Source organism: Fukomys damarensis, unplaced genomic scaffold, assembly GCF_012274545.1.
Source record: "Fukomys damarensis isolate Sample0158 unplaced genomic scaffold, DMR_v1.0_HiC HiC_scaffold_39, whole genome shotgun sequence".
NCBI classification, from domain to species: domain Eukaryota; kingdom Metazoa; phylum Chordata; class Mammalia; order Rodentia; family Bathyergidae; genus Fukomys; species Fukomys damarensis.
Genome location: NW_022900951.1, coordinates 112631966 through 112651183, shown reverse-complemented (window position 1 = coordinate 112651183; position 19218 = coordinate 112631966). Strand labels below are relative to the sequence as shown.

The window sequence follows — 19218 nt, the reverse complement described above, 5'->3', positions numbered from 1 at the left end:
CCCACTTTATTTGCACAACTCCATATACGTTCTATCCATGCCTCATTTAGATGGGTGTTTAATCTGGTGTGATTTTTGTTTCTCTAGGAGATGACGGAAAATGGAAGTCATCAGTTGATAGTGAAGGCGAGGTTCAACTTTAAGCAGACTAATGAAGATGAACTATCAGTTTGTAAAGGGGACATCATTTACGTCACTCGTGTTGAAGAAGGAGGCTGGTGGGAAGGCACACTAAATGGGAGAACAGGCTGGTTTCCTAGTAATTATGTCCGAGAAATCAAATCCAGTGGTAAGTGAAGCTCTTAAAGGCCTTTTTGAATGTGACTTTTGCACTTTCTTGCTATTCTTACTGGAAAGCTTGTAATTTTTATTGGTTAACAGAAACTGTTTCTATTTGAATGTGTATGTCAAAAATAAGATTCGATGAGAGCTGGGCCAAAAACTGTGATTAGATATTTTGAAACAAAGTTGTATTTAGATCACGTCAATGCAACAGAAATCTAAAAAAGCAAAGGAATTCCAAGCTCAAACAACTGCTCCACCTATGCCCCTTTCTGTTCAGTAACTCTACCTATGCAGCACAGCACAGAAAACTCAAAGGATCACCACGGCAGAATATGATAATAAGAGAGTCCAAGTGTTAACTTCCTTTTTTAGTTCGAGCCTTTTTTTTCTCATTGTTTATTGGTACATTTTAGGTATAGAGTACAGTTCCATTCATCATTGGGATCTTGTACCTTTACATGACAGGTCTTGTTCCTCATTTTTCCCCTTACCCCTGCCCTCCCTTCACCCCCTCCACCCTCTCTTCAATTCTTAGCAATATTTACCCAAGGACGTCTTCAAGTTATTAACTTGCTCCTCAGTGCATTACATTTTGTAGATGCATTTGCCTCTGTTAATGCCTCAAAAGTTATACTATTAATGAATGAAAGTATAGACTCACTGTAAATAAAATATTGCAGAAATAGAGTGTGGATAAGTTTCTCCCCTCACTCTTTCACCCAGATACCCATCCAGTGTTTGAAACTGTTCCTAAAACATTTAAGATAGTTTGCATACTTTCTGTGTCCTGGGTTGGATTAAAAGGGGCATCTCCTTTAATGGAATGTGTTTAGCAGATTTACAGTATTTATGTATTTTTAAACTTCTTGCCATTTTTATTTATCGTGGTGCTGGGGATTAAACCCAGGGCTTTGTGCATGCCAAGCAAGCACTATAACACTCAGTCCCAGCCCCAGCCCTCAGTATTTTTAATTACTGGGAATCAGAATGTTTCTGTTAAACCCTGAAGTATTTTTCCAGGCCTTGCTTGGAATTTCCTTGGTTTTGATGATTTTCACAGCTGATTTTTACCCCTTGCTGCATGCTTCTGTTGGTATAAACTGGTTGAAACCATTTCCAGATTTATTCTGACGTTGTTCCCTCACTCAGTGTCTATCTGTAAAACCGAAAGGAAGTGCCAGGCACTGTTGAGGGGATGTGAGAAGGTGACCGTGTGTCCTCCCTTTGATGGCCCTGATTCTAACGTATCTCACTGTGATGCCTTGCAGCAGTATGGCTATTTCTTTGTGCATGGACCCATGATGTTCTTTCGATCTCCAGGACCTTCCCTTCGATTTTCACCTCTTTTCTCTTTGGTTTAAGATTCTGGTTAGGCCTCAAATGGCAAACTCTGACTCTGAGAGGAGCCCTTCAGTAATCTCTAGAAATATCTGACACAACCATCAAGGATTTGAGCTTAGAGGGCCAGGAAGCCTGGTAGTTGGGAAATTGGACTGTGGATATATAGAACAATATCGCTCATTTAGCTCCTGCTCCCATTCTTGTCTTCTAACGTAGACCCCGTAGTTGTAGCGATTCTTTCAAAGTGTAACTTGGAACTGACATGGTGGGGCACACTTGAAATCCCGGCACTCTGAGAAGCTGAGGCAGAAGAATCACAAATTCAAGCCCAGCCTGGCAAATTAGCAACGTAGTGAGACCCTACCTCACCACAGAGTATGAAAAAGGCGGCTAGGGGTGTAGCTCAGTGCAAATGTCCTGAGTTTACTCCCTAGTAACACATGCGCAGACATGCACGCACACAACTTGGGTCGCTCCTTATCAGAAAAAGGATAAAGGCCAAAGTTATCACAGTGGCATCCACAGCCCTGGAGGATCTGCCCCCTGTGGCCTGGCCTCCTCTCTGATCTCTCTCCCCTCTAATCTTTCTACTCTGGTGTCTGTGCTGCCCACGCCAGACCGGCTCCTGCCTCTTTGCTGCCTGACCTTCCATCCAGGACACTCCCCAATATCAGTGTGGCGGCTTCTCTCACCCTCTCTGGGTCTGCTCACTTGTCTGCTTTACCATAGGACCTTCTCCAGTCCCCAGGAGAAAATCAAGTCCTATCCATCTCGCTTGACACTCTTTACCTTACTTTATTTTTTCTTTATAATTTCTCTGCATCTCACATACTATATATTTGCTTATTTATTTCACTGATAGTCTATATCTTACCATTAATATATTAACACCCAGAAGCAACCCTGTTTTGTTTATGTGAAGTAAATATCTGTAAAATGAGAGTGCTCTGAGGTCGGTAATTAAATTCTGTCCATTGAGTATTCTTCATGGACACTGCCCCCTGGGACCTTCTAATTTAGTAGTCAGTATAGGTCTATACATGACTAATTGCAACAGGATACAACACAGAACACGGACAAAAGGACAAAGCTCTTTTCTATTAGTACATGTTTGTAGTACATGAAGTTTACATTCATCTTAGGGAGAAGGTACATGTACTTAACATATATTAACTCTTTTTATCACCCCTCCCTTGCCTTCCTACCTCCATCTCTAGACCTTCTTTTCCCTTTTTCAGTATTGTTGTTATTATTTTCTTTCTTTCTTTTTGGTACCAGGCATCGAATTCGGGTCCTTACACTTGCAAGGCAGGTGCCGGAACCACTGAGCTGAATTCCCAGCCCAATTTCATTTTTTTATATTTTGATGCCATGGATAAAACTCAGAACATTGCACTTGTGAGGCAGGCGCGGTGCGGCTGAGCTAAATTCCTAGCCCTTGTTTTATTATTTTAATTCATGTTCATGACATATAATGTTTATATTCATTGTGCATATTTGGTACGTATGCATGACACAATTTAAATCTTTTTGTTTGTTTGTTTGTTTTTGGTACCGGGGATCTAACTTGGGACCTTGTGCCTGCGAGGCAGTTGGTGGCACCACTGAGTTAAATCTCCAGCCCCTGCAATTTAAGTCTTTTTCTGTCCACCTTTTTGGTGTCTTGGACCCCTTTCCCATTTGCAAAGATCTATCTCCCTGATTCCTCTTATCGATCTTTTATTTTGCCCTTTATTTATGCCTTGCATTACTTGAATGAGAGAAACCATACTGTATTAAGCTTGTGCATCTGATTTATTTCACTTAAGATTATGTTTTCTAGGTGCATCCATTTTCCTATAAATGACTTGGATTTATCTTTCCTTCTAGCCAAGTAGTATTGTGTCATGTGTAGATACCACATTTTCCTTATCCAATTGTCTGTTGATGGAAATACCGACTGCTTCTAGGATTTAACTGTTAAATAAGATGCTGTTGGAACAGTAAAGAAATGATTTGAGCAACAATAACCTAAGTGAGAGGAAGCACTTGAACTGGGTCTTAAAAGGGGTGAGAAGATTCAGACTAGCAGAAGCAGGTTAGAGAGAGCTAGAAAGTTAAAGTATGAAGGTAGGGAAACATAGTGTAGGTAGTAGGATGATTTGTGCTGAGAATTAGGTGCATGAGGAGAACAACTAGGGTCTTAAAATAGGGCTGCACAAAGAGGAGAGTCAGTGTAGTTTTTAACAAAGATAGCAAGTGGGTTAAGAAGCTCTTTCTAGCTGTGGTTTGGGGTTGGATTTCAGGGAAGTGGTGGGCATAACCAATGAGGATGTACAGAATCCAGTAGAAACAACTGCTGAAGTCCAGGCAAGCTAGACCATGATATGAACTCCTCTTGGTGATGGTGTGGAAGGAGAGAAGTGGACAGGTGCAGCAGATACTGCTGAAACAGAATTTTTAAAACTTGCCAATGATGAGTTTTGAGGACAAAGGAAGAGAGGGGGATTACTCCAAGTCTGGGGGTCCATCTTGCTGTTGAACTTCCTCAGGACAGACACTGTCCACTGTCACCCATCTAGTCATCAAAAAAAGATATTAGTTTCTGTCCTGAGCATTTGTAAGACATACAGGCATAAAACACAACTCTTGCCCGTAGGGTGTTCTTAGACTAGTGTGAGAAAATATCATTGGCATACACTATGTCATAGGTTTATGGCTAGAGTTAGTACACGGTATATGGAGAGGGAGGAGGAGGAGAGAGCACCTAAGTCATCCTGACAAGCAGGTCAAGGGGAATTCAACTGACGGACTCAATCATCTTTGTGCCCCTTTCTGTTTCCAGAGTGCCTCACACAGTGCTTTAGACATAGGGAACTTTTGTTATGTGCTTGCAATGGGTTGGGTATTGTTTGAGTGTCTCCCTCAAAGGGTCTGTGTGGGAAACTTGGTCAATAGTGTGATGGTGGTGGGAGGTGCTGGGACCTTTAAGAGGTTGGGCCTAGTGGGAGGAGATTAGGTCATGGGGCATCACCTTCAGAAGAGATTAATATAGATCTTGAAGTGGCCTTGCTAGTTCCGTGAGAGGAGGTTTTTATAAAAAGTAAACCTGGCCCCTGAATTTCTTTGGCTTCTTATCTCTCTACATGGTCAGCCCTTCTGTGCATGACTGAGTCCCTTTCTATTTTCTGACATATTGTAACTTAGCCAAGGGATCCCTTATGAAAGGTTAACAGATGAAGCTATTCAGTCTTGGACTTTCAGTCTCCAAAATGGTGAGCGAAATAAACCTCTTTTCTTTACAGAGACCCACTTGAACTATTTTGTTATAGTAACAATATGGATTAATATGATTCTTAATGCCATTTTCACTTTTTTCTTTCCTCATTGAATTTATGGGTACATTTTAGGTATACAGTACAGTTGCATTCATTATTGGGATCTTGTACCTTTATGTGACAGGTCTTGGTTCTCATTTTTCCCCTTGTCCCTGCCTTCCCCTTAATGCCATTTTTAGAGAAGACGGGAGGAGGTTGTTGTTGTGTGTGTGTTTTGGAGGTTAGTGGTGGTTGATACTGAAGATGATGTATTGTTTTAGAGTTGTTGAAGAGAAATTTATCAAGTCATACTTCAGAAGTTCTCCAGCAATCACTGCATATTGAGCATGAAAGACAGTTAAGACCTGGAGATGAAACAGACAGTAGCACTATGAGGTGGTAGACAGTGTAGTGTAAAATTGACCGCAAATCATCAGTGTTCAAAGGCACAGAGTGGATTAAAGATGGGGAAAGACTTCATGGAGGAGAAGGGCATGAACTGAATGCTGAAAGACAGATAGGCTATATGTAGGCCCAGGAAAGAGGGAAGGACAATCTAAGGCATAGTGATAAGTTGGAGAAAATAAACCATGGGGGTTCTGTGGTAGGACTGAGCAGAGTAACCTTGAGGGATAGTGAACGGGATTAGCATAGTGTAGGAAAAATGTCTTTGGGGGAAGGTTAGGTGAGCCATAAATCTTTGCTAACCTGAATTCTTTTCCATCCCAACTCTTGTCATCTCCATAAAACAGTGAATAAATCCAGATCTATCTAGGGTACTGCTGTGGTTCATTTTAGATTCAATGGTTTGTTCTTTCATGTTTGGTGTAGAATATATTGTCAATTTTTATTTCTTTCTGTGAACTCAGTACTGATGAGTAAGTTTAGAAAAGATTTCAGGGAGGTTGAAAAAAAAGGCTCATAGATAAAATGAATACTTCATAGTAACAAAACTTTTAGAGTTTTAAATCCCATGGCCAAGAGTTCGATCCTTGGTACCAAAAACAAAACAAAGCAGAACCACAGCAACAACAACAAATCAACAACAACAAAAGTCCCATTGCCATGCAACCTTTTGGACCATTGATGAAGTTGAATTAGCAATGGAACTGAAGAACTTCAGCAACCGCTGTCTGCTTCCTACTTGGTCAAATGTGGTCATTCAGATAGTATTTTGACAAATTCACACACATAGTCCGGGGGGGACCCTTCACCCTGGTTCTTCATATCCTTTTGGGAATTTCCCAAAAGCAAAATAAAACAAGCTCAGGGTGATATAACCTTCACCCTGCAAAGTGCCATGCCCTCCCTTGAACTTGTCATTGACAAGAGCACTTTGTACTCTGGTAAATTTGTCCTTAGGGAGTGGCATTTTAAGTTTTGGATTCCACTGTATCTCATGTCTAGAGATAACTATGGCTATAGCCCTGGGGACAGTGTCTGCCTGCTCTTGGAGAGCAGGCTGATTTCAGAGGGTATATAGAATAAAGAACCATCCACTTTATACTGTAGGTAGCTAGAAAATAGGATATTTGAGCATAAAACACACACACACACACACACACAAATATACAAATATCCTTTCAGTATGAGCCTCAGGCTGAAGGTAGAATAGGTTTTTGTGATGAAGAAAATAAGAACCTCTCACCAAGAATGATATGTGAAGAGTGGTGACATCAAGAAGTCATTACAACCAGTTTTGGTTGACTAAGTCTGGATTATCTATTATATGAGAAAATAAGTCCTATTTTGAACAAAAATACATTTTTTCAAATATCTCACTTCATAAAAAAATACATGTATAAGCCACAGAACATATATTAGGGACCTTTGCTCCTTTATTTTATTTGAGTCAGATATATTATGAATAAGAAAATTAGTCATCATACAATTTTCAGTTCTTTTTAAAAAAAATGGGTAATAAATGAATGTTTCTTATACATCAAAGTAATTTCTGCCAATTTATCAGTAGCACAGTAAATTATATGTCTTTTTTATTTTTGTCTTTGTTACCTAGAAAGGCTAAGGATTTTCTTAAGATTTTTTGCATCAACTTTTTCCTGGCAAAATTTCCATGCCAAGAAATTATGGAGAAAAGTATGATTGGATAAGATACTTTAAACAAATTCTATTTTCTTCAGGTGGTTTTGTAAAGGGGTCATTAAATCCTTCTAAGTTTGTCTTATTAGCAAGCAGATATAGCTATCAATTGAGAGGATTATTAGGAACATGATTAATTAAATTTGCATTAAGGCTGATTAAGAAGTCACTCTTCCTGCTCATTATAAACCAAATCTGGGATTGAGCATTATATTTAGACTTCCTGTTTTAATCTCCTGGGGGTATCATGTAGATGCTCTGTTCAGAAAAACGGATTTCTTTTTGTCCTGTCACCACCAACAGGCAATATGAATCTGGACATGAACAAAAAGGGGGAAGAATCAAAAGTGGATTGGGAAGGAGTCTTTACATCAGGATTAGGAGTATTTCTTTGCCTCGTGTCTGTAACACTATTGTTGTTTGCTGCTTTATGCCAAATAAGCTATTTGAATTTTTCTTTATATTGACTGATCCTTTTTCACTGACTGAATTGCATTGACCATGTTTTCATGTCCTTGGATACACAACTGAAGAGGTCTATGTTTTTGTATTAGTTGTGATTAGGCCACTCCAAACTACTCCCAGGGTCTGTGCTTGTCTCTTCTCCTCTGAAGCTCCAGATACTTGCTCCTTCTCTGTGCATTACTGAGCCTGGCTTTCACAGAGAACTTCATGTGGTGAGAGCTGTGGCAGGAGTCGGGGTGGGGCACAAAGGAGGAACAAAAGGCTGCAAACTATCCTTGAGGTGTTTTTCTATTTTGCGTCCCCATCTTGGCTTTTTTCATGAAGGGATTGTCTGTGAGGGCTACATTATTTTGATGTTCCAGCCTTGCCCCTCCAAATCCGTCTGCCTTCTGGTCTTCGTGTTGATCCCCTCTTTCTAGACTGAGCTGCAGGGAGAGCGGTGCATCCTTGCCTGTTCCTGATCACAGAAGGAAAGGGTTCAGCCATCCTTCAACATTATGTAAAATCTTAGCTGAAGGACTTTGCAGATGCTCTCTACTGAGTTGAAGAACTTGCTCTGGCCTAGTGTGTAGAAGGTGATGGATTAAATCTTCACACACACACACACACACACAGACACACACACATCCATGCACACATTTGCACACACATTTACTTTTTATTTATGATTTTTGATTTTTTTTTCTTGAATAGATGTCGAATTTTGTCAAATGTCTTTTCTGCATTGGTTGATACTGACATGTATTTTTTTCTTTTTTGACTGTTCATATCCTGGGTTCTGTTGATTGGATTTTTTGATTGATTCTTTGAATATTTAATCTACCTTGCATTTTTAGGATGTGTCTCGTACCATATATTTCTTTTAAAATATTGCTCAATTTTATTTGCCATTTTGTTTTGCTTTGTTTTAAAGAGATTGCCTTGCTGTATACTTCAAGCTGGCCTTGAACTCACTCTGTAGCCCAGGTTGGTCTCAAAGTCTCAATGATCCTCCTGCCTCAGCTTCCTGAGTACCAGGATTACAGGAATGCACCACTACGCCTGACTGTTTTGCCAATATTTTGTTAAGGTTTCTCTGCATCTATATTTGTAGGGAGTCTTTGCCTGCAGTTTTCTTTTTTTTGTGTGTGTGCTGTCTTTCTATGGATTTGATGTCAGTGTACTGGTGATCTCATATAATGAGTTGAAACGTGGTTTCTTATTGTCCATAAGAGACTTATGGAATTGGTTCTGAATCTTCCTTAAATATTTTGTAGACTCCACCAATGAAACTATAAAGGGTCTAGAGATTTCTTTTTATAGAGTTTTGAATTTACAGATTCAATCTGCTTAATAGTTGCAATTCTATTCAAGTGATCTCTTTCATTTTGGATGAGTTGTTTTTGTTTCCCGCGGAACTGGCTTGTTTCACATCAAATTGACAAATTTATGTGTGTAGCGCTGTTCTCAGTATTCTCTTATTTTTCTTTTGATATCTGCAGGGCCTGGTGTGATACCCAGTTTCATTTCTAAAATTAGTAATATGTGTCTTCTTATTTTCTCTCTCTGTCTTGCTAGAGGTTTGTCAATTTTTGTTAATTTTGTCTTTTCAAAGCAGCCACTCTTTCTTCATCATGACCATTCATCCTGGAATGCAGCCACTTCCTTGTTTTCAATTTGTTTCTCCTCCATGCTACTTTACATAGTGAACATTTTATTTCAATTGGAATTAGCCATCCCCATGGCCTTTGCTTTCCTCTTCGGTGCCTTGGCAGGCATTCCATTACTGTTTACTCTTCCTGTTGAACTTGGTTCTGAAAGGTGACCACCTCTTGCTGGTATGTCTAAAAAGTTTCATTTTTATCAGGGCTGCTTTGAATAATAATTGTACAAAACTAAGCTCTAAATAAAAACCATTCTATTATAGTCACGTTGTAGGGAACTTGCCTAATGAAAACCGAAGAATTTGATAATTGTCAGTTTTGACTAAGACATAGTACAACATCACAGTGTTATTAGAAAGAACATCATTGGAGGCAACAGGATACATAGGTTCAGGTCCTGGTGCTCACTTACAGTGTCAAGCAGCAGACAGGTGACTGCATTGTTCAGCTTTGCCCCAGGGACACCTGGTGAAGCCACTTGTAGATTGAGATGGATCTTGAAGCAGCCTAAGTTTTTCAGAAACTAGCCTTATCTACTTGTTACACTAGGGGAGTGACAGAGTTGGCATTCCTTGCTGCTTTTTTTGTTTTTGCCTTAGTATCACTATACCCGGCCTGGCCCAGCAGGAAGATTCACTGTCACAGGTCCAGAACTGCCTTGAGCATTGCCATTTCTGGAGCAGTGCTTCTGCTGTCCTCTCCACCTAGAAATGTCTTTGCTTTCTTCTCACCTGCCTGTGTTCTAGCCACGGTCCAGGGCCATGTTAAGCACCTCATGCCCAACAAAGCCTTCTCTCACCACCTCAGGTCAAATTAATGGTGGCTGTCAGCTCCAGGGATGACTTCTGCCCACACCATCAACCAATCCTTTCAGTAGATTTGTCTCTGGGAAGCATCTTGATTAGGAGGACAGGCTCTTGTCAACACGTACCTGGGTTTTAACCCTGGCTTTGCCACTTCCTAGCTGTGAGACATTAGTTATGTAAGTGACTTTACCTCCTTGAGCCTTAGCGGCCTCCTCCGTAAAATAAAAAAATTAACTCTGACTGTTAGTGTAGATTTAAAGATCAAATCATGCGTCTTAAAGCTATTTAGTGCCAAATAAATTCCAGGGAGATTTTAATACAATAGTTAAAGTCAGAGTTAAATGGGAAAATATTCACAAAATAGTGTTGTAATAGGAGAATTAAAAGATTATAGGTAAAGTAAAAAAGATCCATGTGTGTGCACACATGCAGGCATGTGTGTTCACAAATGCATACATAAAAAGAAGGGGAATGCACACTTTAAGATGTTACTCTGTATGATGGTTGGTGCTGGATTTTCTTTTCTTTTGCATGTTTTGAATTTTTAGGATATGGCTATAATAAATTTATAACTTAAAACTACTATTTGAAAAAGAGCCAAAGTCTGATGATATATTATTATTGTTTGGCTATATTATTATTTGGATATATTATTATTATTATTATTTACACCTCACTGTACCTCAGAAAGGGTTTAAAGCAGCATACAGTAGAACAAGATTAGGTTGAAATATAAAACAGAAAATATAGGAGAAAACATAGTTAGGAAGATGCTATGTATCTCCTAAGCATTTATGACTATCTCCTGTGTTTTAAAAGAATGCCCTCTGTCATGTGTTTCATGGGAGAAACTAATTTTGTGAAAGAAAGGTAGCATTTTACAATATAATAATATTAAAATTACATAAAAAAGAATTTTTTGAGAGTTTTCATTGAGTTAAATATTCTGATTATTTTATTGTTGGCACAAAAGAAGATAGCCCCATGAAAGGCATATGAGGTCACATGGAAAGCCATGGTGAATATTTACATCAAAAAATATCTTTAGTTGTACTGTTGTGGTTGCTTCAATATCCTGAATCAATTTAAAACATTTCGCTTTCACGGTCTCTTTGACTTTGGGGAAGACCCAGAAGTTGCATGGTGTCAGATCGGGCTAAAAGGTACATGAGGACACACTTCTGATAATTTTATGAGCCTGCCTTTCTGTCGGATGGTACTCAGAGATTGGCAAGAATGATGGAATAAGTGTGTTCGAAGCAAGGGAGAGTATTTTGAATGGGGGTTAATGGCAATGTGTCTTTTACTGTAATAACTTTTTTAAAAATTTAACCACTTATCCATGTTTTATTAGCTCTTGAAGTTGCTATTAATTATATTATGTTTGTGCAGTAATTTGCAAGTTACAGATATACATTTGATTAGCATTGGTTTTGCTTATCTGTTTTGAATAAGTTGAATGGAGAGGCAGACTGTAATAGAGAAAATCAAATTGGGACTGAAGTCTTTGCCCTAGCCTTGCCAGTGATTAGCTGTGTCTTATTCCTTATCCTATTATTCCCTGAGAAATTGGAGGCCCTAGATACGAAGAGCTGGCTTTGGCCATGTATGGTTTAGTAAAGTTGTGTTTGCATTTGTTTAGGAATATACATTGCCCTTCCTCCTTCTACTGTAATCTCTGTTAGTGTGTTAGTTGACCTGTGTTCTAAAGTGTTCATCATACAGTTGTATGTTGTTAACATAACTTCAATTTTTTTTCCACAGAGAGACCTCTTTCCCCTAAGAGTGTCAAAGGATTCGAAACTGCTCCACTTACCAAGAATTATTATACTGTGGTGAGTGTTCAGATCATGAAAATCTTTTCTTGACTCTACTTGGAAACTTTTCACTTGTCAAACCACGGATGTAATGAGGTTGCCCAAAAGAAAGACTGGATAAAGTTGCATTGCTAGGTTCCAGTGCCATTTGCACTGTACTGAAAAATTCAGGCGTAGCACAGAGATTCAGAAGAAGGCCTATTAAACAGAAGTGAAAAAAAGATTGGTTAATATGTGGACAATATGATGAAATTCACCTGTCAAACATAGCCTTACCAAATATTTAAAAGATGAATTCCCAAGTTCCTCGAATCCAATAAGTTTTAAGTGATTGTGTTCTGTGATTTTACTGTAGAATCAATTAATCCATTATATTCTCTGGAATATTATCAACTTTATTCTTGAGTTGAGTCCAAGAGGAAGACGGCCCTTTGGCACAGAAGGAAGAATGAAATGGCCCTGGCTTGAACACAGATATGTCAAACTATATTAGTTATAAATAGAGCATGTGCAAAGCTCAAAATAAGTTCCTACTTAAGAGAGAAATCAGATCATTCTCCTTAATCTACTCTCTGCTTTCCTTCATGTCTCCTTTCCAGACTTGGCCCGGTTGCTAATGAAAAGGGCAAGTCATCATTACCTCTAAGTTGCCCTATCCAGTAGCCTTGGGATCTTCCCCCAGCTATGCTGTTTTCCCCCAGTGTTCTGTGGGAATTTGTACTGCATGCTCATTTCATTTGGTGCATAGATAAGGAGTTTTTAATCATCTCTCTACAATGTGAATGTTTTTTGGTTTCCAAAAATTGAATGTCACTCTTCAGTGAACTTGTTCTATCATAGTGACATAAGCAGCAGGTGATACAAAAAAATCAAGAAGGAACTTCATAGGGAATATGGACAGTGATCATAGGGGAACTGTTTTGTTAATATTTTTTTCCTGAGGTTAAACTATGTGACGATGCAGAGCTAGGGCTCCTTCTCCCGCATCTCTCTTCCTTTCCGTTGACTTTTAGCTTCCAGGTGACCTCTAGCGATTTAATTTTGAAAGGAAGGGTGTAGTTGAAGAACTCTGCCTAATTTATCTTTCAGTTTCTGTTTTAATATTTAGATCTTTAATCCATTTGGATTTTAATTTAGTGCATGGCGAAAGATAAGGGTCTAATTTTAATCTGTGGCAGGTTGACATCCAGTTTTTCCAACACCATTGATTAAAGAGGCTATCTTTCCTCCACTGAGGATGGTTAGCTCCTTTGTCAAAGATGAAGTAGTTGAGTACATCTGGATTTGTTTTTGTATCTTCCAATCTATTCCACTGATCCTCAGGTCTGTTTCTTTGCCAGTACCATGCTGTTTTTATCACAGTGGCTTTGTTTCAAATTGGGGAATTTTTAAATTTTATTGAGTTTATTGGTACATTTTAGGGATACAGTACAGTTACATTCATTGTTGGGATAATGTACCTCTACATGGCAAGTCTTGATTCTCATTTTTTCCTCAAATTGGGGATTTTTATACCCGCTACCATGTCTCTGTTGCCTAGGATGGCTTTTGCTATTTTTGGTCTCTTATGGTTCCAAATGAATTTTTGGATTCTTTTTTTCTAGCTCTGTGAAATATAGTGTTGGAATTTCAGTTGGCATTGCATTGAATCTGTATAGCAGTTTTGGTAGTATGGCCATTTTCACTATGTTGATTCTTCCTACCCAGGAGCAAGGGATATCTTTCCATTTTCTTATATCCTCTTTGATCTCTTTTTTCAGAGTGCTGTAGTTTTCAGTGTAGAGATCTTTTACTTCTTTTGTTAGATTGATTCCTAGGTACTTCATTTTTTTGGATGCTATTGTGAGAGGAATTGTTTCCCGAATTTCTCTCTCAGTGAGTCTGTTATTTGTGTACAAGAAGGTTATTGATGTGAATAAACTATAATAGTACATAAGATCCTAATGATATAATGGACAATGTGAAATAGGAAGGAAGGGGCTAATGGTGTAGGGAAAGTGGGAAGAGCAGGGCAAAGCTAATAAGGGGAAAATATGAGAAATGAAAAAATGGAAATGAAGTGTTTGTAAATGGGGAGGGGAGGAGGGGGTGAAGGAAGGGCAGGGACAAGGGGAAAAAATGAGAACCAAGACCTGTCATGTAAAGGTACAAGATCCCAATGATGAATGTAACTGTACTGTATCCCTAAAATGTACCAATAAACTCAATTAAAGCTGAAAAAAATGAGAACCAAGACCTGTCATGTAAAGGTACAAGATCCCAATGATGAATGTAACTGTACTGTATCCCTAAAATGTACCAATAAACTCAATGAGGAAAAAAAAAAAAGAAAGGGTGTAGTTGAGTGAATGATGAAAATGGCTCCATGATTCCTTCTTGCTGTGCTTTGGGAGCATACTGTTTGTTCTTCTTTGGATATCACTCTTTGTGTGCTGAATCTATCAACCTAAAATATTGCTGGCAGCTAGTGTGTGTGTGTGTGTGTGTGTGTGTGTGTGTGTGTGGGTGCACATGTGAGCATGTGTGTTCATGTATGTGTGTAACTCAGTGGTAGTAAACTTGCCTACCATATATGAGGTCCTCGACTTGATCCCTACTGCCACACACATGCAGAATATTGTTGGGATTTTCCAAAGTATAGTAACATTTGTGATTCTTACAGACTTTGTATAAACCCACCATATATTACATATAAACTCTGGATATACTGCTGTTTATATAACCTACCTCCTATTGGAAAACATGTGCATTGTTTCTATTTCTCTCCTATTATAAACAGTTCTGCAGTGAACACCATTTGCAGACATTATTGTAACTAGCTACGGATGTGAAGAGATTTTGCTTGGTTCAGTGTTGTTTTCTCAATCCGTATTTCTTTAGTTTTGACTAGTTAGACAACATTTTAGTGGCAATCCAAAATATGTTCAGAGTGTCCCCCCACCCCCGCCTTTTAAGACAGAGTCTCACTATGTAATTCATGCTGGCCTTGAATTCACTATGTACTCCAAATTGTCTTCAAACTTATGAGGATCCTCCTGCCTCAGCCTCCCAAGTGCTGGGATTATAGACATGTGTCATCACACCTGGCTATGTTCAGAGCATTCGGATTGTCCTCCTAATCTGTGTTGAATGCTTGAAGCAAATAAAAACATCCTATCCTACCCATAGGATTTGGAGAACTGGAAAATCAAGTTCACCCACATGAGAAGGGCCTCCATCTGATTTTATACTAACTCTTCTCTATGAGGATTACTAATTATATATGTTTTCTATTGCTAGATCTATATGAATGCTAGTGACCGATTTTTACTCAGTTTTGAAAAGAAATATATCCTTTCTGATTATGTAAGTATAGAAATATTATTAAAATAAGACAATAGACAAAAGTATAAAGTAGAAAATACCACCTTTAATCTCACCACTTAGAAACTGTCACTATTAACATGTGGATGAATCTCATGCCAAACTCTCTTTGAGAAAGCATATACGTGTGTGTGGAAAAAGTCTATATGTACGTATGGTGGAACCAAGATGTTTAGACAAGCACTCTATCACTGAGCTCCTATATTTGTATTTTTTAAAAAATAGAAATAGGGGCCATGTGTTCTTCGTTATTTATCCTTCATGGGGACTTGTCTTTTTCCACAATCCAACAAGAATTGTCTCTGATCAGACCTATTCTTATACCTTTTCATTTGGTGATTCTTTGGTAGTCCAAGGCTCCATTTTGGCACTATATATTAGTCAATTTTCCACATGTTAGAGGAGGAAGGGAGGGAGGGAGAGAGAGAGAGACTGGGACTCACTTTCTGGAGGCTGAGAAATTCCTCTGAAAGCTGGAAACTCCTGAACACCAGTGGTATAATTCTGAGTCTGAAGGCCTGATAACCAGGCAGCTGATGGTGTACATTTCACTTTGAGGGCAAGAGAGAAATCCAATGTTCCAGGTCAAGTAGCCAGGCAGAGATAATTCTTCCTCCACCTTTTTATTAGATTCAGGTCCTGCAAGGATTGGATGATACCCACCCACACTGAGGAGGCCATGTTCTTTACTCAGTCCACCGATGCACATGCTCACCTCACCAGAAACCCCTTCAAAGCACACCCAGAAATTCCGTTTAGCTTGCTGCTGTATCTGGGTACCTTGCGATCCACTCAAGTTGTCACATAAGAAACCTCTTGAAGTTTGAAAGTCTACATACATTCTCCCCACTTTTTCAAATTTCTAAGGGACCATCTTCTGACTTCAGCTCCACTTAGACTTTGATATAACTCTGGTCCCATGTCAATTTTGAAATGTTAAGAAGTCCTGCAGTGTGAGCAACGTGGCTTTAGCCAACTCGCTTAGACCTACAACTGCCATGAGGCTTAGTTAAGATGAGTAACAGGATTGACTGCTGCTACCCTGTTGTTTTGAATGGGAGCTTGGCATTCTTTAGAGATGTGACAGCCCAGAGGAAGCTTTTGCTGACTCTGACCTTGGTCCTTCAGTGTCCTCAAACTTTTGTGCCATATGTTAACCTAGTCTCACTATTGAGGAAAGCATTTTATTTTTCTATTACTTTTTGGTTAATCTTTTCATCGACTTTCTTGGCTCACTATGATTTGATGCTATGTTCCAGGGAGAATTAAAAATTAAAAAAGAGAAAAAGGAAATGACCCAGCTTAGTGGTCAGACTTAACTTGTATGCAGTACGGATAGTCCCCATTTAACAACCTACCTGTTTGACAACTATTTGGACTTATGACCCACTGCCCAGAGTTACAACCCATCTTTTTATTTTGTACAGTTTTGTATATCTTGTTTATAGAGGCTTAATGTCTTTTTTTAGTGCAGAACTCCTTGCTTCTATAGTACTGTAATTTTCCCTGATTGTACTGTACAGCACAATACTGCAGTTTCATGTTCTGTTCTACATCACAGTACTGCATTTAGGAGTTATGAAAATAAAAGCAAAGGCATCAAGTTGGATTTTCCTTTGACCATTTCTTTGTTGTGAATATTGTAATGTACATATTATATACTGTTCCTCTTTTAGCGACGGATGCACTGAATGACCTAGTAGCAGAACTGAAATTCCATCGTAAAATGAGGAACATCTGTATTTGAGTCTTGGCACCCATGGTCTCATTGGGAAGGAAGCATAGACATGAGCACGTCAGCTTCATGGCAGAGGTGGTGAAATTGTGAAGTGTCATAAGATGGGCACCTCAAGAGTGACTGGGAGCTTTTGAATCAGGAACACCTGATTGGAGCTTGTTAAAACTACCGACATCTGGAACCCACAGTTGACTTGCTGATCAGATTCTCTGGCTATAGATCCTAGAAAAACAGCATTTTATCTTTTTCATTAAGTTTTTTGGTACATTTTAGGTATACAGTACAGTTACATTCATCATTGAGATCTTGTAACTTTACATGACTTATCTTGGTTTTTGTTTTTCCCTGTTCCCCTGGACTCCTTTCACCCCCTCCACCCTTCCCTATTTACAGTGATTTTGTTTCCATTTTATCATTTTCTCATATTTTGTCTTTTCCCTTCTTTCCCCTCCCTTACCCTTCCTACTTCCCCTACTCCTTTAGCCCTTTTATTCCTATTGCATTTTATCAATTTATACAATTTGAACTTCATTTACACTTTTAGTTTTTCATACCAGAGAAACTATTTGGTAGTTACACATGCGTGTCCTGATTATTTCACTTAAGACTATGGCCTCCATGTGCATCCACTTAGCTATAAATGTCTCTAGTTTCTCATTCAAAAACAGGATCTTTCCCCACCTTTCCTCAACCTCCTTCCCTTAACCCACAGGTGGGTGTGGTGCTGTCTTAAACTAAAACCTGAGAACAAATAAGGGAATGTTGAATGGAGGAGGTAGAAGGCAAGGCATGTTTACAGAAAAACAAAGTCAGAATTTAAGAGAAAAGCTGAAGGTGATTATATGAACAAGTTTCTCCACACAATGGGCAGGACTGTAATTATGAGGTATGATTAAAATATACAGTAAGTGTTTATTTTTATTTTTATTTTTGGTAATGAACGAGCTTTTACTTACTTACTCACTCACTTATTTATTAATTTTTTATTTTCATTTTTTTGGTACCGGGGATGGAACTCGGACCCTTGTGCTTTTAAGGCAGGCCACTTAACCACTGAGCCAAATCCTTGGCCTTGAATGATCATTTTTCTTAGCTCAAAATGTCTTTTCATTATCTGAAGGATACTTTTCATTGAATTTGAGGTTGGCAATTATGTTTAAATTTAAGCTGGGGCTTTAGCTCAGTGGTTCCACTGCCTGCCTTGCAAGTGCAAGGTCCCAAGTTCTATCCCCAGTACCAAAATAAATAAATAAATAAAAACTTTTAATAAAAAATACATTGCCATTAAGCTCTCTCAAAATACTCCCCCTTGCTTTGAATACACTTATCCTATTGCTTTTGTCACTTTGTGAAACAGTACTGAAATTTTTTTTGTGAGCATCTTTATGAGCTGTGATAAAGGAAAATACCATGAATGCCACTATGGAGTGACATCTAGCAGAAAGGCAGGCTCATAAAAATATTGTGCTGTGTCCTCATCTATCTTATTCACTAGATCTTCCACTGTGCAGCTCTTCAAAGTTAAAATGACTATGAGGGGCCAGGGATTTAGTGCAGTGGTGCTGTTGCCTGCCTTGCAAGTGCAGGGTCCTCAGTACCAAAAAAAAAAAAACCAAAAAAAAAAAAACATGAAAGGTGAATATTTTGAATCGATTTAAAACATTAAGGCATCCAGGACAGCACAATTTAAAGACACTCATGAAGAGGACTTCTAGAGCTGCTTCTAAAAGTAGTAAGAATAATGGGTTAAGTGTGTTTGAAGTGAGGAGGTATTTTGAGGGGGATTAATGACAATATATCTTTTACTGTAACAATTTAAAAAATTTAAACATTCCCTGTATTCTTCCACCATACCTCATAGTCTTACAGGTCACAGAGTGGGCTACGTTCTCTTCTTCCCCCACAAAATGTGCCATAGAAGATGGAATTCTTTGTTATCTGCAGCTATTGTAGCGAACTGTAAGAAAGCTGTCCTTCATGCTGTCACAGTTGACCCTAGTATTCAACTTTGGGCATGCACATCTGTATGCAGAGTGAGAGATACTATTTCCCTACAGCCAAGTAAGAAGCTCTCTCAGTAGGGTCCAGCATTACTTATTTTGTTCTAACTTTCTTCCACTGTGTATGACTTGCAGCAGATGCCCAAAGGGTGTGTCTTACAGAATCCATATGCAGTAGCAAAGATTTGGGAAAGGTTGTAGCCTGTTAATCAGAAATCCCGGAATGCCTCCTGTAACCCTAGCTCTAGACTCCCTCCTCATCCTCATTGTCTCTCCTTCATCCCTCTGACCACTTGCTCCCACTCTGAATTTCCTCCATCTTTCTAGTGCTCACCTACATTTTTTAGCCCACCAATCTAAATGC

General features: G+C 38.9%; 1 protein-coding gene across 1 annotated transcript in view; it reads left to right on the top strand.

The window, feature by feature from the left end:
- The window catches only part of Arhgef6 (Rac/Cdc42 guanine nucleotide exchange factor 6), a 116372-nt gene that overhangs the window by 36645 nt on the left and 60509 nt on the right, over nt 1-19218 (top strand). The window contains exons 5-6 of the mRNA XM_010642577.3: nt 88-289; nt 11701-11771. Coding sequence (XP_010640879.1) covers nt 88-289; nt 11701-11771 — 273 coding nt within the window. The remainder of the gene's footprint in view (nt 1-87; nt 290-11700; nt 11772-19218) is intronic.